This window comes from Lichenostomus cassidix, chromosome 3 (assembly GCF_008360975.1).
Source record: "Lichenostomus cassidix isolate B80296 chromosome 3, HeHo_3.0, whole genome shotgun sequence".
NCBI classification, from domain to species: Eukaryota; Metazoa; Chordata; class Aves; order Passeriformes; family Meliphagidae; genus Lichenostomus; species Lichenostomus cassidix.
Window position 1 is genome coordinate 19799811 of NC_139483.1, and position 25884 is coordinate 19825694.

The following is a 25884-nucleotide window of genomic DNA, read 5'->3' on the forward strand; positions in this document are numbered from 1 at the left end:
TCATGAAGGAAAGGGGTCTGGGAGGGGAGCAAATGGTGTAAAGGCAGTCACTCACCACCTCCCACAGGCGGACCACTACCCAGACAATTTCTTATCAGCAGGCCACCCTGGAAGTAAAACCTCTGTCTCCTCAAATTCCTTCTTCTACCCTAGATTTTATTGCTGAACATGAGGCTATACAGTAAGGAATATCCCTTTGTCCCAGCTGTCTCCCTTCCCAGTTTCTTGGCCCAGCCCTGGCTCACCGCTGAGGTGGGATGAGGAGTTCAACTGGGAAAGAGAAAGGCCTGACACTGGGCAAGCTCTCTTCAGCAATAATTAAAATATTAGTGTGTTATCAATGCTGTTTTAGCAACAAATTTGAAACAGCACCATACAGGGTGTTATGAAAAAATTTACCTCCACCCCAGCCAAAGCCTGTACCAAGAGGAAGGAAAAGCATCTTGGCAATGCAGACCTATTTGTCTTGACGCAGTGGCGTATAAGGATTTAGAAAAGATCTTTGAAGAAATAGATAAAGATGTGGAGCTAAATGAAAAAGGGGATAAAATGCAGCATGGATTTACTATAGATAGCTCATCACTGTCTAACCTCTTAGCTTTTTTTTGATGAGAAAGCTGATTTTCAGGCAAAGTAAATGTGTCAGATTTCCTCTATCTGGAGTTCAGTTTAGCATTGATGTGACAACCTATGAGAAGTTGTAGGGTCAAAGGGAATGCTCATGGGAAGGGCTGGCAATAGATACTGCTCAAAGGAACTTGCTTATAATCCTGGGGAGGGGGGAGGTGAAAAACCAATTGAATTGCTTGAGAATCAGTCTTTAGACCAGCCTTGTGCTATATTTCTGTTAATGATCTTGGCAGAAGTATTAAGAGTGTACTAATAATACTAGTTGGTAAGAGACATAGAAAGAGGAACAGTAAGATGTCATACAGGAAGAATGGCATGACCAAAAAGACTAGGGCAACTGGCATAAAATAAGCGGTAATTGCTTAAAATTCCTCAGAAAATTTTTTGCAATTCTAGTTGATTTCAGTTGGTGAGGATCAAGTCACCCAGGCTTCTGAAAGTTTTATGGCCTTTCTGTGTGTTTGATCTTGATTTAATGATATTTTTCTCTGTATATTTTTAGGTACACATTAGCAAAAATTCTGAAGGTACACACTGGAGTAAAAGATACATAACCTTAGCTTAAAAGAATCTGATATGCACTGAAGTGAAACCTTAGAAAAATTTGCATCTTTAAATCTTAACTTTTAAATGAATAAATTGAGCATAGCAATGCATAATTAAGGCCAGTTGTTAACCATATTATCTTTGCAAAGTGAAACCAATATCAGATTTATGCCACTTAATAATAGCAGCACCATTGTGTATTTTCATTTTCAGTTTTACTGTTGAGAGTCTTTCACTTTCCCTTTGATACTTCAGAATTTATTTAACCAATTAAGAAGGGTGGAATTTAAACATGAATTTGCAGATACAGACGAGGCTGCTGAAACAGGAGATTCTTTGAGAACATGTCAGATTGATGTTTTTGTTTCATATTTAGTGTCTGCAATTATAAAAATAGTCTTTTTACTCTCCTTTATTTTGCCTGATCATATCTATGTAACTCTGCCATGTTTTGGCAGACTGTAGCACATTAAAAGCTTTGGAAAGTAAGTTTAAAATCTAAATGCGGGGAGGTAACCGTGACTGAATTACTCTCCTGGGAAGAAAATGCTCTTAGAGTGCCTATTGAAATCAGCATTATCATTTCAATACATGTCAAATATGAGTCATTTCCTAGTTTAGGCAAAATTTCTTTATAAATCTTTAAATCTTCCAGTTCTTTCAAGAAAAGGTTAAAGTACTTATGATTTAATGAGACCGCTTTACATCATAACTGTTTGACTATCAAGAGAAAACTTGTCCTTTCCAATTTGTGAAATCCTTTTATTTTCTGCATGAGTTTTTGAATACTTTACAATTTATTTTATAAGCAAAGAACCTGAGACTTGAAAGCAGGGAGGCAAACATTTATTCTATGCACTCTCTGTGTATGTATTACTAAATACGGGGTGTTCTAAACTGTATAGTCCCTAAATTTAATAAGGGTATGAGAAAGCAAGAAAGCATTTTGATTTAACAAACCACTTTGATCCTCTTTGAAGTCATCACTTACTATCTATTAGGAGTAGTTTTTCAGGTCCAGGAAGGGAGTGGAGAGTTTTCATGAATTCTGCATTTGGGAGCTTCTTGTCTATTAATTGCAATTGTGTGTTGAAAATATTTAGGAGGATGCAGTCCACCCATATGGCTGGTGCTCTGCTCCCACCAGACAGTGGAAATAAAACACATGTTACAGTCTGTCATGTATTGGAGAGTCTGTTTAGAGAACTGTTCAGACACAATGAGCATAGAGATGCTTCATCATCTATTCTGCTACATTGCAGGCCATTCAGGTACTGCTGCTGGACATGCAGCCTATGTGTTCTTTGGTATTAGTAAAACCATTTTTTCCTGCATCCAGAGGTCCTACTGTGGTTCTTGCTTTGAGTGGGTTCCCAGATATGCATGGCTTGGTATAACTTTGGTCACAGTTCTGCAGCTGTATGATTTCTCTCTCACTTGTAGTTTCATGTGCCCTTGAGTTGTGTGGGGAGAATCTTTGAGAAGTTGGAAGTTTCTCCTTGTCCTAGCTGTAGCTGTTGGAATACAACACTTAAGATGAGACTTGTTGGGTGCGTCTACATTGTCACTTTTGTGTATGGGAAGAATTCTTGCTGGTACAGGTGTACCTTCTGCCTATTTTGAGTCTTGTTTTACTGAAGAGTCCTACTGATATGCTTCAATTTGATTGCTTTTCGGGGAGACCAAGCTTGAAGTTTTAGAGTGGAGTATCACTATTTAGAGCACTCCATTTGCAATGTGGGCAGAAGGTTCTCCAGCAGGTAGTTCTTGGCACATACAGTGTGTGAGCAGAAAACTGGCAACTGATTCCAACGTCTTTGCTGGTAAAGATGGATCAGAAATATTGAACAATTGTCCGTTTTATGCTGTGCCAGTTGCTAAGTAAATGTTTTCACAAGATACTTGAAACTTTTTTGATGAGTCTAAACACTTCATGAGTACAGCCAAATAGATCAGCTCTTGCCTCTTGCTTTACCTGTTTGGTTTTTTTTTTTTTTTTGGTGATTGTTTTTGTTTGGTTGGTGGGGTTTTTTTTGTTTTTCTTTGTTTTTCTTGGTTTTGTTTGTTTGTTTGGGTTTTTTGGTTGGGTTTTTTTGTTGTTTTTTTGTTTGTGGTTTGGTCTTTTTAAAAGTAATTACTAGATTTAGTTCAGGTTTCTGTAGCTTAAAGACAGACATAAATCAGAAGTCTGATCAAGAAATGGAAGATGAAACTTTGAGGTTGTCCTTTGTGCAGCCTCCATTATTTATGTGTGAACTCTGCCTTATATCTTGTGTTAACATCAGTGCGTGCAGCAAATGGAGGGTGATACAAACTGCATGTGTAGGTCTTGTACAGTGCAAAATCTGTGTCTGCTGGTTTCAGTCCAGAAGTGGAATCTTGTGGTAAGACTTCATGTATTTCATTTTCTCATGGAAGCAAAGAATGTTTCCTGGCTCTGAACAATTTATCAACTTGTCTGGAAAGTAGAAAGTTCTGGGATGGAAGAGGGGGAGGAACTTCTCCTGTCCATGCATCTCATTCCAGTGCTGTGGCTCAATAATGCTCTAATTTTTGCATAATTTAAGGACTGCTCTGTCAGTTTGATAGCTGTCTAGATAGCCTGTCTTGGAGTACAAAAGAAGAGTAGATGAATAGGAACAGCTTTCTTTTAGATGTATCACTGATTTATTTTCTGACAATCACTGGTTTTTGAAGGTTCTTAAACCAGACTGTCTTGAATAGTCACTGACTGATCTGTTTTTAGCTTATTAGTCTTATTTTTCTTATCATTTATATATTGGCATATATATAATTTATATTTTGGCATTGGACTCCTGTAGCAATGAGTTCTTCATATGTAATTATGGCTATATGAAAGTATTCTTTATTATAAATCTGCTGTCTGACAACTTCTTTTTGCCAGTTTCTTTCCCTTTATCATTCTCATGCTATTTGGTATTTTGGTTATAGAACTTGATCACATGTTAAAATCATTTATAAATGAGACTTCTCATTATATTGAAGCCATTCTGCAGTTTGTTCATTCTCATTGATCTTTTCTGAAACTTTTGGAGTTATTTGGGGATGCAAGGGACAGAACTCCACTTGTTATCCCAGAGACTTTGCACCATAAATTTCTAAACAATAAACTTCTGTGGGCTTATTTTTATTTTTTTTTGCCTGTGAGGAATGTTTCCTCTTTGCTCATTAGTGAGGGAATCTCTTCAGTAACTCCAAGACCACTTGAAGCAGTGATAGTTCGGAATTTAGTGTTGTGTTTACATGGATAAGAGTATTTTTCTCATCTTCTACCTTGAGGTTAAGAAGACATTTAGTCTGATACTTTACTGCCTGTTCCTTAACAATTTTGAGATCCTTTGTAACTCTGAAGTAACTTTGACTTCTTTTGTCTGCATGTATTCAATCCGTCTTTTTTCCTCATGAACCATTGTTTTCATGCCTGTACAAAATGTTAAGTAGCAGAGAGTTACCTGGTGATAAACTACTGTCTCTGTGAAATGTGACCATTTAATCTCTCCCAAGTTTGAAACCTTGATAGAAAGCCAGGGTATTATATTGGTCAGTTCTTCTCCACTGACCAATATAAAGATGCACAAAAAAGTGCATCTTTAAAGAATTCAAACTGGATCTTGATTTCCTTCCACAAAAGCCATGTTGGCTTTTCTAGTGTACAGTATTAATCCATGTGCTTTTCCAACCAATTCATCCACTACAGACTTGATCTGATGGATTCTCAGAAGAAATGGTCCAAGACCTGGTCATGCATCATGTCTATAATTTTAATTTCCACATTGTTCTTTGCTCTGTGTAGGGTTAATTGACAATAGGTCAGAGGGTTTTTTTTGTTTCTGCTTCTTTTCTGATCTTCCATTGAATCTGAAGATGATCTTTTTATTAAAAAAAAACAAAAACAAAAAAAGGGCTGGAATACCAGCTACTCTAATATGTTTTAATACAGTTAGCTAATTTACTTTATCAAAATTTGAGCTTTCTTTAAGGCATAGCAACACATTTTCAGTGGTGTGATTTTTGTAATTCCTGACATTCAGGTTCAAACATCTTGGGGTTTAGATTTCACAGATAGACATACTTTGTCATAATTTACAGTCTGTGTGCATGCTTAATTAGGACATTTCTGGTTTAGATACTTGATTTTTTTTTCCCCCAAATTCTTGTTTCTTTCCCAATTTGATATACAAATAAACTGGCTCTATTTGGGTATAGGAGCAGCTGACCCTCCTTTGATTCTATCCGTTCTAGAGAAGAATCTCAATTTGAAATTGACCTAAATCCCTTCTTCCAAGCACTGTTTGTGTGCAGAGTCATGCAGCCTTGCTTGTCTGACCCTTTGTGATACTGGCAGCATTTCAAAGAATGGCACTGGCTTTTATCTTCTGCCTCCTGAATAAAAGCCAAAATACTTTCCTCGCACACCTCTCTCCTTGCTGGTGCTATTTAGGTACATCCTTGCTGTTGACTCTGATTGTTGATGGTCTGTCTGTCTTGTGAGGTTCATCCTCGTTACACCTCTAAGCAAGTCATCTTGTGATATTCAGTGGCAGCATAGAATAAACCATCAATATTGCTCCTAATCTGACATTTCAGAACTTCAGACTTCTGTTTCTTTCCTTTGAAATTCTTACCCTTGAAGTTTTATCTGCAGTACTCAGAGATATATGTACCTTTCTCTTCCAGTTTGATGACCATGTCCCATGAAACTTTTGTAGACTGGTCAAAAGAAAAAGTCTGTCATCTTTCTGAGCTTCTCTAGGTGGCCTGCTGGAGTCTTGATACTAGATAAGTTTCCTCAAGTTGCTACTTACTTGTGCCTTATGTATGTACCTCTTGTCTGTAAGTCATGTAATTATGCATGTAACAGGTTGCATTTCCACTCTTCTGCTGGACTTCTGGCTACATTTAATTCTTTTTGAAGGACCTCTATCCTCTTCCTTGAATTATGTTTTTTGACAGCCTCATATATATTGTTGTTCAGTAATCTCCCCAGTTTTCTGTGCCTTGACTCAAGGGCTGTACTGTAAAGTGTGCAGGACATCACTGTGAGCTTCATAAGCAGCTTCCCCTGGTCATCTCCTGACCCCTCTCTAGCAAAATGTCTTTGAGGCAGCTGCTGCATAAGCTATTTCATTTATCTTTTTCCAAAAATAAACTACCAACAATAAGCTACCAAAACACTGTCCTCCAAGTCCATTTTGGTCTGTGTTCAGTTAACAGCACAGTTTGGATCTATGGCAAAGCTTGGCTGGTAAGATGCTTAGTAGCTCTGGAGAAAAGCAGTTATTATGAAAAATGAAAATTGGAGCTTACAGTGAATTGCCATCAAAAAGAGTGTTGGAGAGTTACAGTACAAAGGAGTAGTTGAATGACCATTTCTAAAGGACTTTGTGATGGAGGGAAGAAAGCAGGGCACAGAGGAGGAGGGAAAGGCCTGAAGTAAGGTTATGGGGAGGAATATGAAAAGAATCAAAGACAGAATTTTGTGGCTCCTTGACCATGAAAAGAAACTAAGCCTTGAAAGAAAAGATGAGACTTTATTTGCAGAAATCCCTTAACTGGATACATGGAACTTTTTGTGGCAAGGCATTCAGAGGGCAAGAATAATTGCTTTCTTCTTATGTAAATCATCCCCCAAAAAAGACAGAGGAATGGATTTTCAACTTTTCAGTCCCAGCAGAGCTGTTCAGCTCTGTTTTGTAGAACCAGTGTATTCTTGCATTAAATTTGGGAATGGCTGAGGAGTCGTAATACTGAGTGGTGTAAAATGGTGCAAAATCTTCAGATATAAATCAGTTTAAAAGACTAGAATTTAATATGAAGCTGATAGTGTAATGCAGGGTTAATAATTGTATATTAGTAACAGCTCCCCTCATTTGTGTGGGTATCTGCTTATTCTTTGACTAGTGAAGCACAGAGACTTTATTCAGAAGGGACATTTCATTTGACATCCACATCTCATCCCTAATTTACGTGATTACAAGTAGTTCGTGAAAATTCTGAATCAGTGGTTTTGCTGTATTTTAAATGGAGGGGGAAGAAAGAAAAAGGGCATTGTTATGAGATTATCTAAAATGTACTTTCTGACCTTTTGTTTCAATTAATTGTGGCAAGTCTATGTAACTGTTTTAGCTACTAAAAAGCAGTTTGTTGAATCCTTAACACTTGTCTCCTTTCATGCTACTGTAGTGATCATTGTATGTTGGATCTGATTTGTTCTGTGACTTGGGGAAAATAGAGTCATTATGCAGCAAGAAAGCAATTGTTCTCCATGCATTGTCAGATCTGATGACTAGGATCCTCTCATGTTTTTTTGTTTGAAACTCATTTACAGCATAGGTGTCACTTGTTAAAGCTGTCCATATAAAATTGATAGCATTTGATCAGTGGTTAAAATAGTAGTTGTAGCGAAGCTTATTTGTTAATTACTTTAGTTTCTAACAGAATCTGTATTTGCAATTTTGAGCTCTTGGCTTCTCTCTGCCACTCCCCTGACCTGATGTGTTTGCTCTGTCCTGAGGCATCAGTAATAGATTGACACAGCTTTACTGAGCAATACAGAATATTTTCACTGGTGCAGTGCTGGCTGGGGTAGAAAGTGGCATAGCAGTAATTAACCATTTTAATACTACTTCATGCTACTGAAATACTTTCCAAGTACTGGTCAACAAAAGATTAAGTGAAAATTGCCAATCTAAAATTGAAATGATTACTCTGTGCAAAAGGATCACTAATCTCTGATTCAACTGTTTATTTTAAAGCAGTGTTTACTTTTTAAAATACTGATTCTTTAAAAATACAGACCATTTCAAAAGCTGCCTCTTTTCACATTGATCTTTCTTTGTCTTCAGCCTGGTTTATCAGATAATTGAGTATGGGTTACATCACTCAGTTTTTAATACACTACTAAAATTACCCCATCTAAAAAATGAACAACATGTATGTTTCTTGTGTGGATCCTTCTGCTTGCTGTCACTTGCATTTTTGCATCTTGAAGGCTTTGTTCATGAAATAGCTATTAGTTTCTCTTAAGCTTGTAAATTGCTTTATGGATCAGTCTGCATTCCAGTCACTTTTTTATTTTGATTAGGGTCAAATTTATAAATTTATATTAATACATGGCTTATTCTTGAACAGAGTTAATTGCTTCAGGAGCATTCCAGGGTTCTTTTCCCCTTACACCCCCCCTTTAAAAAAAAAAAATTATGTTGTTCTTCAGGGAATTCAAGCTGAACTAGTGGATCTATGCACGAAAAGAAAGATTTGGATTGAAGGAAAACCATTTCCCACTGAGAAGGGATTAACATTGTAGGAGATAGTGAAAAAGAAAAGTAAAGGAGGGCAAAGAGAAAAGCTAAATATCTTTTATACAAATGCTAGGAGCATATGTAATAAGACTGCTGAATGGGAGTGACATGTTTTCAAGGATAAGAAAGATATTATTGGAATAAGAGAGACAACCAGGAAAATGAAGGGGGATTTAAAATGCCAAGATACACAGTTTCAGTGAAGGCAGAGCTAATATTAGGCTGAAAGAGATGTAACAATATTGCTGAGGGATGATACTCCGTTTGCAGTAGGAAACACTCCTGCTCTCACCTGCTCCATATTTTATTTTTTTGACTACTTTTTTTTTTAACTAAGTTCAGTGGTTTGCATGCAAGCTAAGGACAGTTTAATGTAGTTGAGATTCTTGGCTGTTGTGCTAGACTTGCTAGTGGTCAGGAAAAAAAGCCCCAACCATAAAAGTATTTAAGACATACAATGGTCCCTAAAAAAGCTAGAACTTTGATTTGAAGAATGCTGGTGTATTGAGATGAGGAGACAGTAGGGAGAGAGATTGTTAGAGATCAGTTATGATATTGACTGTGTTAAAACTAGAAATGAGAGCATGGTTCTCTAAGGTTGTTGCATTTATACTATTAATGAAACAGTGTAGAATATTGTCACAGTTAAGGAAGGACTGTAAATATAAATCTGTATGTGGAGACAAGAAACAAAATCAAATTATCAAAAATCATGAAATTTGAAATGGTTGTGGGGTGGGGGTTTGGGCTAGATGGAGGAAGCAGCCCTAAAGTTATTGATTTTAGCAAAGCTAACTTTGAAGGAAAGCAAAATGCTCCTGGGGTTTTTGCCTGCAATCCTGTGATGAATGGGAAATCCACTCCACACAAGTAGAGAGTACATAGTGTATAAAACACGTAGAGAGGCTGCAATTAAAATTCATCCCAGTTAAGTCAAGAAAAAGAAAGGCCGATATGGGCCTGAGGCAAAAGAAGGAAAGGCAAAGAGACAACTTGCCCCTCCCGACCTTATGCTTTTTCCTTCCCCTTCGCTGTTCTTTACCATTTCTTCTACTGTCCCTTTATCTTCTCCAGCCCTTCTGTTTTAAGATAGTTCTGTCGCTGTGGTCCCCTGATGAGGTTTCTTCCTCAAGTCTCTTGTTTTTTTCTCACTGGGTTTCTCAAAGTGTGGGCATAACTGTTCAGAGTGCTCATAACATGGGCATGAGTCTTTCTCCCCTCTTCTCCCCAAAAACACTGCGCATTCCCTTAAACATATAACTATATATAATAGACATATATTTTCTTTCCCAAATTCTTTTATCTGTATATAGTAGACATAATTTTTTCTTTCCCAACTCCTTTTATCTGTTTGTGAATTTGGGATGATTTAAGTTCACTGTGTAGCAAGAGAAGCTGTAGCTGGGGAGGGCAAGCAAGGGTATGTAACAACTCGTGTAGATAGTGTGGATGTATGAAAATTTTTAGAAAAACACACTCTGCTCTTCTGGAACATCTGCTGAAATGGCAGGATTTCTCTGAGAGACAAAAGTGGAACAAGCACAAACATGGTTGCAGGTGGTATTCCTTTCTTCTGTGCAAACTTAGGACAGAAATTGTGTCTTCTTTTGGGACCCATTATGCAAGTTGCTTTATTGTCCAACCTCCCACATAAACATGTTATCTTTAAGACATCTTGTTTCAAGGTGTAAAGAACAGATGTAAGGAAAAAAGTAAATTTAACATATTTGAGGTCTGAATCTGGGCAGGTGTAAAATGACATTGCTGAAGCTGAAGGCAGTTTGTAGGCAGCTGAAGACCTGGCCCTTAACTAACACAAACAGTCTGAACAAATTTTGATCTGGCATTTTAGTTTTAAAAGGTGGACAAAGATTATAATGGCAGAAGTGGATTTTGGAGAGAGATTTAACGGGGCACTGGTGGAAGATTGAGTGGTCTTTTCCTGTCAGTCAGTCTCTATCCTCTTTTTCCTTTTTTAAATTGCAGTGATTTGTTAACTGCAGAAATTGGCAACAGGCAGAGAGGATGACCATGTGGTCTTATGGCATCCAGCTGATGACCTGTTTCTGAAGATGGTGTGAGGGATCATAAAGTTTAGTTCCATGTGTATTGTGATGATAGTTGCATCTATATTTAAAGCTTTCTGTCACTGAAGCACTCTTGGTGTTGTCAGATGTCTATTGGACTGGATGAGCTGCAACTTCTTGCAATTGAATGTCAATAAGACCAGAGCAATTTTGGTTGATTCATAGCACCAGCTTAAGCATATTCACTTGCACAGATTACATTTGACAGATAGTTACCTTCAGCTGAACTCTGTGGTTAGAAGCCTTGGTATATTCTTGACAGTGAGCTTAGAGCTGATGCCTTATGTTTATTTCATATCCTGTTTTTGCCTTCCTAATACTGCATGTGTATGTCTACATTTAAATAAATTCACAGCTGAAGTACTAGTCACTCCACTTGTTATCTCTGGACAGAATGTTGTGATGAGTCAATTTCAGTATTTAATAAATGGTGGTTTTTTCCCATTTAGGCAGTTTTAATTTCAAAAGCTATCTAATCAAGGATTTTTTTTTAATCAGGAACTTCTGGAAAAGTATCTGTCAAAGTCTAACAACAAGAGGATAAGAAAAAAAAAAAAGGTAGAGGATATAAGGAAAGATGAAAAAGTATTATTCTTTTTGGAATGTTTTTCTAGTATTCTATCAGTTTTCTGGCCTGCAGGGAAATAGTCAGCACGGGTGTTCTTACCCTATTATGCTAGTGAAAGTTAAAATCCTCTGGATTCTGCAACAAGATTGTGCACAGTGTCATCAAACACTGATGTGTGTTAGCATCCCCTATAAATTTTGTAAAAAAAGGCATCTTTCCTTGTCATTTCTCATAACAGTTCTAAAATAGTCTGGGTTAAAATAGTTTAAATCCTTAAATCGGTTAGTTGATCCTGTTTGTGGTGAAATTACTTACATTGAAACTTCATTCAGAACATACTAAAGAATCAAAAGTTTCAATTATTTCAAACCATTTCCCTGTGTAGGTTCCTAGGCAGCTTAAAGCAGCATCCTGAGCCTCCTGATTTCAAAGAAAAAATGAATGATTTAGCACCAAATACCTTGTGCATACAGTTTCCATTCGCTCACAACTTCAGTTTCTGTTCCTAAAGGCAAAGGTGATTTTCCTATAGAGCTTAAGGAGGTTCTAAAAGGGAGATATTTTTTACTTCCTTCTCTCAGTGAAGAATAGGGTTGCAGCTTGATATGAATGAACCTATATTAAAATACTTAAATTAAGATGTTTGTAGTTGCTTATTTCAGCTAGACTGACATGTTCTGGTGAGAGGACAGAGGTGACTTCATAGTTTTGGCAAGAGTTAGATAATGAATCTTGGCCTAGAACAATGTTGGCAGTTCTTCCTTCTAAAAATTACAGAATGATTGAAAGTAAAGGAATATCCCCCAACCATGGATGGTAACTTAAGCACTTTCTTTTGGAAATGGTCATAATAAAGTTCCTGACCATGATTTTACTTATGTTACTGGTGGCAATGAAAAGCCCCAAGCCCTCTTTGTTTTCTTCCTGTAAAATGCTGTTTGTCCTGAGAACCAGAGACGTCTGAAAAGCATTGCATTGAAGCCTCCATAGAAGCCAGGGTTGCACCTTGCCTCTATCACCTTCTTTTCCTTCAGACTTGCAGCTAAGTTGCTTCAAAGGCTTGAAATACTGGGGGGTGAATTTGGGTTTTCTTGGGGACATGGTGTTCTTACAGCTCAAACTTAATTTTTTTTGCCATGTGAAGGTAGGATAGGGTTTGAATATGGAAACAGGAATTTAGCAATGTGAACTAGTCATTTAAAAATAGAAGAGAAAATTGATTTTATTACATGTGTAGCTTTTGCATTTGCTATAAGATATTGGGCAAACAAACTAAAAACAGCACTGAAGATTTGAAACTGTGACAGGGTTGTAGCTGGAGCAGCACCAACCTCACTGGCAAATTTGTCAGGCAGTTCTTTTGCTGGTACAGAAGGTGCCATTTGTCTGTCAAGTGTTATGCAGATAAATTATCTGAGCTGGCTTGTCCTCTTGGATATTATTCTTTAGTTTCCACAGCCCTGCCTCCCACAACCCCCCTGCTCCTATTAACATGGTTATTAGCATCTTTTTTGGTCTGTTTGAGAACAAGTTCATAGACAAATTCCTCCTGACATATCCTTGTTCTCATATGTTTGCTACATAAATTCATTATCTCTTGCCAAGCTTTAGATCTGCCAAGTTCCCTCTGTGTTGTCTCAATTTTCATTCCAGATTAAAAAAAAAATTAAAATGCAAAGCACAAAACAGAAAAAAATTAACTCTTTATTTTAAAGGCTGTAAGCTTTGTGTCTGAGACAGGGAAAAATAAAAAAAAAGGCCACAGAAGACGTTGATGTAAAACATCTTCCCAAACATCTCTAGCAATAATGCGATAGTTCTTGTTCTTGAATTATCTGTTCAGCTGAGGTTTTAAATTTGGGTTAAGCTGCATTAGGTACTTTGTAAGGAGAGCTAAGCAATACAAGACTGTAGGAGCAGGTTCTGTACTAGTGCTGGTGAGTGATGTGTGGAGTAGGAGGTGGTTGGGTGTGACGTGGAATCCTGACTCATATGCGGAGGTTAAACTGTGGAAACCTCTTGTTTTCTAAAGCAGTCATAAGGTGGCTGATAGATTATATGAAGGGTTTGGAGTAGGAATTTGCCCTGCCCAGGACATCCCCAAGAGTCACACCATGTGCCTGAGAGTGTTGTCCTAAGGCTTCTTGAGCTCTGTCAGGCTGGTGCTGTGACCACTGCCCTGGGGAGCCTGTTCAGTGCCCAGCCACCCTCTAGTGAGGAACCTTTTCCCAGTGTCTGGCTTAAACCTCCCGTGACACAGCTTCATGCCATTCTCTCAGGTCCTGTCACTGGTCACCAGAGAGAAGAGATCAGTGCCTTCCCCTTCCCAGGCTGAACTATTTTGTTCCCTGTTTTTATTAATGTTAGAGAAAAATAGTGCTTGCAGACATAGAATCTGCTCCTACCTCTATTTACTACATTTATCACATTGTTTGGGTTTTTTATTGCTGTTGGTTTTCCTTTTTAAATTTTTTTTTAAGTTAAATGTAAATATAGTAGATTAAAAAAAGGAAATAAAAATTAGGAAAATAAGGCAAAATGAGAATAAGGCAGAAATGGGGGCTACTGAAGGAGCCTTTAAAATTAATGTTCAAGGTGTGTAAATCTTGCAATTTATTCTGTGAGGAAAGGTGTAGAATTGTGGCAGAAAGTTATCTGCCATTTCTGATTCATCAGTTTAGGGGTGCTCAGATTTTAAAATATATGTAAAATGTTGCATTGTGGTTTTTGGTCACTAGCTCCATTTAAACGACAGCTGAAAACTTAGATTCATGCTTGTTTCATCCTGGTTTTTCCCCCAAATTCTGTTGCTTAAATCCATATCACTGACCTTTCCTCTTTACAGAAATTCATTTATGAAATATTAAAGCTGTCTGGAAGCCTTTGTAATTGCAGCTTCAGCAAGATTTGCAATTATGCAAGAAAATACTGAAATACATACCTATGTGTGTCTCATCTCTTTGATATGCATAAGCTCTTTACTTTTGCTTTTATTAACTGTTACGCTTCTGCTTCACACCTGCTTTTGCAGAGGAAATATGTGAACCCACATGTCCCCCAGTGGCAGAATATGCTGTATATCTTTATATGAGCAGGCAAAAAGAGCATATTTAGACAGGTTGAAGGTGAAAAAGATTTTTATGCTCAAGTTTCTGATTAGACCATTATAGCAGCATCACTAATTCCCTTCCTTCCATCTATTGTCTTCTTTCCTCTGTTGTCATCAGTGACCACTGTTGATTTGTTGACTCTATTAAAGTATTCAAGGAAGCCACAGGCCTGTCATTTTGGTCATAACCTTAATCTGTTTTCTCACCTTGGGAGAAAATGTGTTAATACACTGTCTGTTTCTATAGAATGAACTCATTGAGAAAGTTCCTGATGCAACAAATCTGCAATACATTTAAAAGGAAAAAAGATTTTCTGAATCTCGGTTATTGGAACAGATAGCAAATTTTGTTTAGCTGGCAATTTTTATAAGAATCATACCAAATTAAGAGACAGTAAGCAATTGTAACGCTGTGTTGTGTAGTAATTTTTGAGCTGGATGAGTTGCAGCTCCTCCTGATTTCTCATAATTTCTGATTTCTTGTTATTTCTGAGTGATTAAGCAAATAATTTATGCTAACTTCTGCTTTAATTTACATCTCTGTAGAGCCTTTGTAACTTTATTGATTCAGGAGTTGCTTTAGTTTTTAAGGCAAGTAAAGGGAGGGGTCATTTCTGCTGTCTTGCTGATTTGGAAAATAAATTTAACTTTTTTTTTCTTTTTTCTTAATGCCTTACAGGTAAATTGTATAGCTACCTAATTGCTTCTCATAAAATACTTTAAAATTCTTCATATTTTGTATCACCTTCTTTATAATAATTATTTATAATTCTGAGTAACTACTTGCTGTTCAAATAGGGCTTATTTTAAGGAAAATGAAAACAGACTTGTCTGAGTTTTCTTACACCTTATTTTTTGTTCTTTTATCTGGAGGACAGTTTGCTTTTTTCTTGTATTTGGGAAACTGACATTGTGTTTTAGTTTGTATTACATTTTTAAATTTAACTTGCATTTGCAAGCTAGCTAGCTAAATTTGCATTTTTAACTTAAAAATTACGTTGGTTTTTTTTTTTTAATTTTGGTATGCAAACATCTGATTTTTGGAATAATCTTGTTCACTGTCAGGTATATACCATAGATCCCTGAGCTGATCCTTTTCCATCTTATTTGAAAACAGTGGTGTCCATTCCATGTACTGGAATGTAATCATTTCCTGCTGTTGGAGGGTGCTTTTTTGGTCCTTGTTTTATCTGTGTCAGTCAGTCCTGCCCCTGCCATCTGAGACTTTGTGTGATGGTCTGAATAGCTGTAAGAGCTGAAGTTGCAGCTCAAGTGCTTGCCATCACTAAATTGGCTGGAAAACTAAGTAGGCCAGGGTTTGTTGGCTTAAATAACTGGAAAAGATTTGTTTTTCTTTCATTTTTGGTGCCAGAGTTCTCTCTGTTGTGGAACTCCTCAGTTATGGCCTGCAAATCTGGGAAGAAATCCTTCTGGTTTGTCTGTCTTGCCAGACGCTGTGATCTAGTTATTAGAACAAAAGATAATGGAAGGAAATGTTACAATTAAACTGTATTTTATGTTTTCTAGAAGCTATGATGAATAAGAGTAAAAAAAAGTATATTCAACCAACAGAAGAGATTAATGTTGTGTAGAAATAGCTCCATTTAATTTATCTGCAATATTTTAATAAATCTTTCCCATGCCAATAAATATTGGAATAGGAAAGATAATATAAAGGGAGAGGTTGTACTAACTGAAAAACAGATGTCTTTGAAGCATATACTAATTACAAATTAAAATATTTGGGGATGAGACCACTGCATATGTTGGTTGTGTGTCATTTAGTGCAGTGAAGCTTTGATCTCTGGTTAGTGATCTTCAGCTCTCCTGTGATACATTTAGGGATTCTTAAGGATTTTTTTTTTATGGAATAGAAAGGCTTTTTCTATGTCTCTTCTTCCTATCGTATTTATTAGAAATCATTTTCCATGAGGTATATGGGTAGTATTAATATTAGGACTGACTTCTAATGGAAAAGTCTTACTAATGCAAAAAGATCATAGTGTTCACTGAAGAAAGGTTCAGTTAATTTCATTTATTTTGGCTGAAATGGTGCAATTCAATTCTACATGGAAGAGGCTAAAATTGTCTAAGTTGCCTTTATATATATGTAACAGGACATTTTGATGACAGGATGATTAATGTGTGTGAAGAAAAAGCGTATGTTGCTTAAGTGGGCCAGATATCACACATGTACATTGCAATGTAATAAATATGTGTGTATTATGTGACAGCCAAAACTTTGTAGTCTCAGAACTCCTCCAAATTGGCTTTGGCTTTGAAAGTGTCATTGTAGTTCAAAAAAGTGGAGGCAGTATAACTGTGTCTTTTACTTGAGATCAAAATCTCTTCTGCCTCTGCGTTAATGATGAGGAATATTAGGCTTAAAAAAAAAAAGCTAACACATTGTTAATTTTTATTGTACTACTACATATTTTTACAATACTGATTATACTGTCTACTTTTAACTATTATACTCTATTTATTTATACATTGATTATACCAATTTGCATTATGCCTTTAGATATCAGTACAATACAAGGCTTATTGGGGGGAAAAAAAAAAAGAAAAAAGCCATGGTATTCTTCATTCAAGGACCTTCTGCTTTTTGCCACAGTCCCTTAGCCAGTGCAACTGCTCTCCAGTGGAGTATTTGGTTGTGATGTTTCTTTTTTGCCACACAGATTACTGCAATACAGTGAAATTAGCAGTTCTGTTAGCACTTAATGCATGAAAATCCTGGCTTTTGTTTACGTGACATACAACCAAGTGGCAAAATTCATGTTAAATTTAATTGTTGTGTTTTCATGGGTAGGATCTGAAGAGCACAGATGTTTAGGTAAGAAATAAAGTTGTAATGCATTTTCTGTACCTATCTCATTTTATTAACTATAGCATGAACACAATCTTATGCCATGTTCTCTGGAATGACCCTGCTTAAACAGGGAGTTTGGACCACATGATCCACTGTGGTGCCTTCTAATCTTACCCAGTCTGTGATTTTGTGATTCTGCAATACTGTGACCCGTAGGGCAGGGAAGCTTTCCTTGGTAAGAAGTGATTTTATTTGGTATTGCTGTCTCTGATGCACAACTTGCTTGTGCTGGAGAACCATAAGAGCTTAATTTGGGATGCACTGAAGGAACTTCCCTCTCATCTCTTTGGCCCAGCACCTCTCATCTTGGAAACTCTTCTGGATCATACCAAGAGTGCCATTAGAGCAAAGAGTATGGATATCTTTCACCACCTCAGTTCACCATCAAATGGATTTTCCATTGCTTAGAATTGGTGTTAGGTTCTATGTTGGCGGAGGCTGATGTAGTTTCAGAGAGAATGTATTTAGTAACTAATCCTTGCCACCTCCTTGAGAGGTGATTTCCTGTATCTGACAGATGGGCAAGCACAGGAGGGTGAGGTGGTTTCAGAGCTGGGATTAGAGTGCTGATGTCCCAGGCTTCTGGTTCTGAGCACTGTGCAACCACAAAGCCAACCTTTCCTTCCCATGCCCTGTTACTCTCTTGGGGAAAATCCCTACTGAACATTAATAATAAGGACACTGGGAAAATAATCCTGTTGTCCTAGTCAGGAGGGAAAGTGTTCTTTAGTTCTGTGCTATTGTATGCAATTTAATGCTAACGGTCAGGAGACCTTAAATAACCACATCAAACAGCCAATTCGGTGCCAGCCCTTCTTATTTAGTTTAGTCTAAACTGACACCAAACTTTGAGACTTCCTCTCCTCCCGCAGTGGAGAGCCGCTGGGATTTTTTATACCACACATGGTTTCCCTCCTACATTTTCCTCCCATGTCAGATATTCATACCCCCTTTAATAACCAGCAGGGGGATCATTACATTGAGCTACTGCCAAATGCATAATGACTGCTGCCTTTGCCTTACACAGTCACTGCACTACTGATACCCAATTCAGCATTGTAAAGTGCTTAGGGCTACCTTGGGGATGTGCTATATTAAACCCAACTATTCTAAATCCTATTTAATACAAAGAGATTGGTGGTGGGGGAGGGGGGAGGGAGATTTAAAATTGTCATTAGTCACCTATTTTCAACAAGTAAAAATACCTGGTCACTTAGGGCCCAATTCTGTCACTCTTAAGTCATGAACAGACCCCCTTATTTAGTATGGGGTGCATGGAGGTGAGCACTCTGCTAGCCACAGGGGGAGGCAGAAATGGGTCCTATAAAGCCATGCCTGAGATGATAAGTTTGCAAGAATCTGATGGGGGTGAGTGTGCCCATTTCTGAATTCCCCTTACAAATGTTTTACAGTGGAAACAGGAAAGCGGAAACATGCTTCATATCTGACTAAAAATAAAGGTACTCTTAAACTTGTAAAAGGCAACATTTTTATTTGAATGATATGACAGAGCTGCCACAGGAGTGTTACCTGCTATAAAGAAAGCTTAAGAATTATTACCTTTATTAGACCAGTGACACTGAGCTTTAGCCATACATTTCTAACTTCTGTCCCTCTACAGAGACAATTTTCTTTTCTTAAATAAACTGTCATGCTAGTGTTAATATATTGTTAGCTCCCTCATACTCTGAGAATACTGCTGATATAAAACATGTATATGTTAGATTGGTAATAGTATCTTTAGTGTAGCTGACTAGAACAAATGTGTTTCCCTCATGGCTGTGCTAATGTGATAAAGGAAAATTGGCTGTTCATCAGCTTTTGGCTGGGTAAAGACAGTAGAGATGGAACCACATTCTTTTTTATGCATTAATACCACTGAGAACTTTTCACTAGTTATATTTCATGTGCAGGCATGTTGTGCAAAGATGTTGTAAAACATGAGATAATGCTACAAATAACAAAGTAGAAAAGCCTGTATCTTTTATGATGATAACAGTCAAACATCAAATGACAGTAACAGGCTGTAAAAAATGTGATGCAGAAAAAAATGCAATGTAACCACAATATATATGTATACTTAGGCTCTTGCAAATAGGGCATCAGATGTTTAGAGGGCTTTGAATTAAAATTAAATAAAAAACTGTTGTATTTAGGTCATTGATGTGTCAACGCAAAAGATAATTTAAAATGGAGAGATGTATTTTGAGCGGTGAAACTCATATGCAATAACTTTTTGAACAAATCTCAAGGCTTAGTAATTATGATAATAGCCTTCAAATTTCCATCAGTGGAAGGGCAATAAATTTTCCTGTCTAAATTTGGGAAATACTGACTGAATCTGGAAATGGCAATAAGGCTCAGCATGCATGTGTATGTTTGAAAGTACAGTTTAAGGAAGAAAAATTCATTTGTACAATTTTGTGTGAAGCCAAAAAAAAAATAAAAGGCCAAACAACCCCCTCCATCTTATTTCATGTTTTCTTTCTTAAAATGCTGATAGACTCATGTTGCCCAGGGCACTGATGCTGATCATCTCAGCTCAGATTTATAGATAATTGTGTCTGTTTATCTTGGTCTGAAATTTGAAAGACTTTGTTGTCAGAATAGTATTGTGAGTGCTTATGTTGTGGGTTTCAATGTGGTATTTTGTTAACTGGTAAATAAGTTCTATCTTTCCTTTTTTTACAACAAATTATTCTGTCTTGTAAACCTTCTATGCCCTCACATAGACATTGTTCTTATGGAAAGAATTATTCCAGGTTTATTTCCTTTTGATTAGCATGACTATCAAGATGGGCTAAAGCACTCTAGTTTTATTTGGCCTTGATAGGCATCATTCACCAGGCATCCATATCTGCAAAATGAAAATAATGCTCCATAAATTGACAGCAACAAAATGGTGTTTCAAATTTGAAAGCTATCAAGTTCTCCTGTGCTTTATGCAAGCTGAAATCCAAGTAATTTCATTTTTGAAAATAAATCACTTTCTGAAATAAAAGTTTTAGATAAGTTCAACTTAGTTTGTGTAATTAACTTCATTAATGGGAAGCTGAATATAAGCACAATAGTTCTGATTTTCATTTTGTGTGGGCCTGGATTTTTTAAATGAGAATATTGAATTTCATAAAATGCAAGGCTGAAAGCCACTCCCATGGTATTAAACATTTCCTAATTTTAGGTAATCTAAACCTAAGGATTTCTAATGCAAAAAAACCCCAAACAAACAAACAAAAAACCAACAACCCAACTTTAAAAGCTCAGCATCTTGTGACTTTGTGGAGCTGGGAGAATGCCATAAAGTATTTCTATGAACGTTAGCTCAGATTTAAAATGAATTGGCAGGGAAGGGAGCACTTGCAGAAAACAGTACCCTGGGGTCCTGGCTGAGTGCATATTCCTAGCCAAGGGTTCCCTGGATGTAAGGGAATTACCCAGTGGGTGTAAAGCAGATGTAGGCAGTTCCTACACCATTCCCTTCAGCCCTTGTAGAAAGAAGCATGCTGGGGTTGGGGAGGCGTTTTGGGGGGTGTTAGAGGCCTGTGTCTGGTTATCCTGAGCATGGTGTGCAGCCCCTTGAGGCCTGTTTGAAGTGATGTATGAGAAGAGCTGTGACAGCTGTAACATGTGCCCATGGCCCCAAGTGGTGATGTAGCTGTAACCAGCCTTGTACCTTGTGAAACACACCCACCCTTCATTTCCTCTCTTCCCCTCCAACTCTACCAGATCACTGTACTGTAGTTCCTTCTTTGATTTAACCCCTGTGGAAATTTGATACTTGGCATCTAAGTGATGATCTATTAATGGAAAAAGGGTAACTGCTTTCAGTAGGCACCAAAAATAAAGACACACAGGAAATCACTTGAGGTAATGTTATCAGATAATCAGTGATAGACACAAAATGGAGAGAAATCAAAGTGATTGCATGATAAAGCATATGTTTGCCCTTTACATTGATTCTATAGGTGCATCACAGCCGAATTAGTTTCTTCTTGAATGGCTGGGAAGATGATAACACACCTTTTGATTCAAGGACTCTTATGGGGACAGTTACAGATACCGATGCTGATGGTACTCTGCAAATTGGACAAAGCTTCACAGGTAAATCGTGAAGCACTTTAGTGGAATGCACTGGAATAGTCAAAATAAAATATGCATAATATGGTTGAAAGAAGTGAGTGAGTAATTTTATGTTATGTATATGCTGAGAAGTAATACGTTACTGCAGAAGAGAATTCCTATTGTACAATTAGCTTTCTCAAAAGATTGGCTGGAAGATAGATGTTTGGTAGACAATCCTGTAGGATCATAATTTATTCAATGTGTTCCTGCATACAGGTAGGTTTTCCTACATACTCTAAAACATGTATGTAAAGTGACATATTCCATTCATTTATGATCATAGCTTTTCTGAGTAAATGTATGGAACTATTTGAGAATGGAATTGTACATGGCTACTGGACTATTCTCTCTGCAGTCAGAACAGAGCTGAAGGTTTCTGACTGTCCATGTTCTTCAGTTCTGTCAATACTCACGTAAACCACAGCAGAATGAGAATCTTTCAGCCTCTGGTAATGCCTGAGAGTTTTATTCTTCATATGCATCTAGGGTTTTATATGAACTATATAATTACATGATCATTGAAGAACAGTGGGGGATGTTTTGTTGCTTTTCACCAATTCTTGGCTCTGCAGGTGTAAGAATACTAACTATTGCTCTTCAGGAACATGCACAATTTGAAGTTAACTCCTACGTACATATGTCACACAAACAGCTTTATTGTGGCTTTGGGCAAGAAAGTGTTCCATGCCCCATTTCTTAAAGCTTGTATTTGGAAATGTATTTTTTGTGGTTTTGATTCTGAATACTGGATAGCTAATAATCATGTAAAAGAAAGGAATATTTTAAAATGCTTTTTATCTTTATTGTATAAATTGATAGGTACAGTTGTACCTGCTGTATCTCTTCTCTAATTAGAGGTGGCACATGGACTGGCTCATTACTTCTGTCTAATGAGCCGAACCCTGTGCCACCTCTCTAATCAGAAAAGAGATAGGTACAAAATGTTCTTATAAAGTTATTATAAATCATTCTTTTTTATCAAAAAAATTAAGTCACTGCCCTCTATAGTTTTGTCCAGGTCCAAGATGGTTTCATTCAGGAGGGGTAATTGTGCAAGAGAGATTTCTGAGGGCTGAATTAAAGGTGCTCTCATGCAGTGCAAAGCTGCCTTCTGCTCAATAGATTATTTATAGTATATTTTCTTAGGTCTAGAGCAATTTGTTGGAAGAATGCAAGATTTTCGATTTTACCCAGTGGCACTTACAAACAGGTAAAGAACTTTTATTTTTCTAAGAAAATAAGAGTGTTGTGAGAAGAAAGTGCAGATAACAATATGCTTATTTCCCAAAGTATAGTGCTTTTCAGATGTTTCCTTTAGATAATTGCTTATGATGATGTAGTTTTCTGAGCCTCATTTCAAAGATTACCTTTAATCTAAAAAACCTTGAGCTAAAATAAATTCAACAGTTTAATGTGCTTTGCTTTTGAACTGTTGCTTAAGTAGGCTTGATATATGTAGTGGTGTATGTAGTATATATGTAGTGAAACAAAACACTCTAAATATGTCCTCTCCTTGTTATTGTTGTCCTTGCTACAGCCTGAGTTAGTATATATTCTGCAGAGAGTAGATTCAGTTGCTAGATTTCAATGCTTATAAACTGTCTAGGTGTTATCTACTCATCATAATTCTGACATAATAGTGTGTGCTGATAAGCTTAGTCCTGGTGGATAAGACTTGCTAAGCTTCCTCAGAGCTCTGTGTAAACTGTGGGGCAAGGAGGGGAGCACAGGGGACTAGTCCAGTTTGGACCACTCAGATACCAGTGATGCAGATGAGGAGGACAGGCACTCCAGCTGGTTAGCACTCTGGCTCTGTGGCTGGAATCTTGGCTGCCTGAGCTTAGCTGTGCCTTTCCTCTGGTTTCATTTCCCCGTAGTATCCATGTCGGGTATTCTCGGTGCTCACCCGCCCCACGCACACAGCCCTGCCCCAAGGTGCCATTGTCCCTTGCACTCTAGATGAGATTGTCACCATAAGCCACCAATGACTTCTCTACCTCAGCCCACAGAGCCCTGGGCAATTGCTTTGACTTCCTCTGTTCCAGAGGCCAAATTGCAGTTGCCACTGCAATTTCTGCTGCCCTCCAGCCTCCCTTCCTAGCACATTACAAAGAAATGCTACCTTTGTTTTCCAGCTCATGCTGGATTAATCCAGTCAATTCAGGCTGGCCAGAAGTAGTCAGGTCCTATTTGTCTGTGTGGTGCTTCTGGGGAGGCTGCACACAATGACACTCAGAACTGCAGACCTTCAGGCTACTTAATGATAGTCTTTCAATAAGATGTAGAGCAGTTTCCTCGGAACTCAGCTGTCTGCAGGACATTATTATGAACTGAGCTCCTGTGAATTGGAAGTATTAATGTGAATCTGAATTCCAAGTTTTATGAAAACCATGTTGGTTGTATTTCTCAGAGCAATGCTTGTCAAATCTTTTGAGCTACAATTTAAGTGAGCGAAATGAATAAAGTTTAACAATTTAAAATTAAGGTATTTTACAGTTTGTTGTGACCTACTGATGTCTTTGTAGATTTGGCTTTATATCAACAAATAACTTAGTCCAAAATGTTTGTCTGGGATAAACTGTGAAGGAAAGTCTTGCCTGCATACGAATTAATATAAGGCTGTGGCTGTGTAAAAAGTCCTGTAACTCTGGGTTCTGTGGAATTTGTAGTGACAGCTAGCAAGTGTTTATTTGCTTAATAAGCAAATAAAATTATGTTCTTCCTGATAAAGTAAGAAAATGGGAAAAGTAACAAGGTTTAAATTTAAGATTTCCATATCTTCTAGACTCACAAAATCCTTCCTTTACACCAGAGGTGAGCAGACAAAGACATGTCCATGCCATTCATATATCTGCTTGCTTGCCTGCCTACCTACCTATGTATCTATTTCAGTTGCTGATGTCAGAAGGAACTGAAGTGTCTCAAAGATTTGACATGACTAGGTTGATCACAGCTAGAAACGTGGGCATTTGTATTAATAATTAGTCAAAAGTGAAAATATTTCTATCCAGGTTTTCTAAGGTGCAGTGTAATACTATTCAAGCTGGTCTTTTTGGAGGATTTTGAGTGCAAACATTGAACTTTCCTGAGGTTACAGGCAATTAGTTGATACTATGATGTGTTTAAGAACAGTGTCTAGACTGCTGATTGGAGTCAGACATGATGCTGCAATAAAATATTAAGAGTTTTTCTCCTTGCATCTGTGGCTGGATTCATCCTATCTAACTTTGGACACCACACCAAAGAACTCATTTCCTTCAGTGCCTTGTGTCTGAAGAACTCCATATGTGTGATCTATAAAAGCAGCTCCAGAGTGGTTCTTCACAGATATTTTCTGACCATACCTACTGTTCTATCACTGTTAATATAGAGACCTTGTGGGGGCTTAATTCCTAGCTGATTGTCCCATTTTTATGAGCTGAAACCAGGAGTTTAGGGCTTTTACTACATTAAACTGAATTTTGTTTAATCTGTGAGCCAGGATACACAAAGTGACATTTGTCCTGTTTTGTCATGTATGTAATTACTATTCTCCATGCTGTGACAGAGACATTTTGGAAGTATTCTCTGGAAAGTTCCCTCATCTTCACACCCAGTCTGAGTGCCGCTGTCCTGGAAGTCATCCCCGAGTGCACCCCTTGATACAGAGGTACTGCATCCCTAATGGTGCAGATGATACCACTAACGACAGGGTGCTGAGGCTGGATGCAGAAGCCCATCCTCTGTACTACATCAACGATAATGACATTGGGACCACCTGGATTTCATCTGTGTTTGCTAATACTGCAGGCCTGGATCGTGGTGTTTCAATCACAATAGATTTACAAAATGGACAATATCAGGTAATGGGAAGATAACGTTTGCCATTTATTACATCAAAACTAAAAAAATATATATGTAGATATTGTATTGCAGTTTTGAGGAGATTCAAAACTTCTGCTTTAAAATGTTATTCTTGGAGGACCAGGAAGAAAGCTTCCTTTGTTGGCATATAACAGTGCAAAAGGCAACAGAATGTATTATGGTTCTTGGCATTCTCTTTTGAGGTGCCTGTTGTGAAGAGCAGTAATCTAGAATAGATAAGCCAGAGTAGATATCCTGTGTGAAGGCACCAATATTTAGAATCTTACTGTTGTCTTTTAACTCCACTTTTGTAAATTTCAACTTAAATTTTAATTTCTGTTTAAACTTAAGGTGCTTGTTTCGTACCTGCTGGTAGAAAACTGACTACAGACAAATGAAATTTAACATATCAAAAGCACACTGACCTATTAGAAGGTGTTTCTCCCAAAGAACATGGAAGGAGAAAATTATAAGCAGGCCTGGTTATTGAAGAGGTCATATTGCTCCTAATACTCCACTAGGCTGTTGAAGAGTGTCAGGATGTCTTGGAAGGAGGGGCAAATCTGTAGTGGGGCTGCATTCACAATAGGGAGTTCACCAAATTTCTGTGTATTCTTGCTGACTTTTTTTTTTTTTTAATTAATGGTGAGAAAGGAAAGTGTATGGTGACAGGCTTGGGCTACATGTGTAAAAATTTGTCCTTTAGTTAAAAGCAATTTCATATGTATGTGAAGTTCTTGGATTTTGATTACTTGATACACGCATATCTGCTTAAGCATACT

The 25884-nt window shown here is 37.4% G+C and overlaps 1 protein-coding gene across 3 annotated transcripts in view; it reads left to right on the forward strand.

Moving 5' to 3' along the window:
* Positions 1 to 25884, forward strand: part of USH2A (usherin) — a 383112-nt gene that overhangs the window by 27199 nt on the left and 330029 nt on the right. For all 3 annotated transcript variants that reach the window (XR_014850703.1, XM_085054819.1, XM_085054820.1), the window contains exons 4-6: positions 21103 to 21238; positions 22406 to 22469; positions 24807 to 25101. Coding sequence is in view for 2 of the 3 variants with exons in the window: in XM_085054819.1 (XP_084910945.1) it covers positions 21103 to 21238; positions 22406 to 22469; positions 24807 to 25101 (495 nt within the window). In the remaining variant the exon portion in view is untranslated. The remainder of the gene's footprint in view (positions 1 to 21102; positions 21239 to 22405; positions 22470 to 24806; positions 25102 to 25884) is intronic.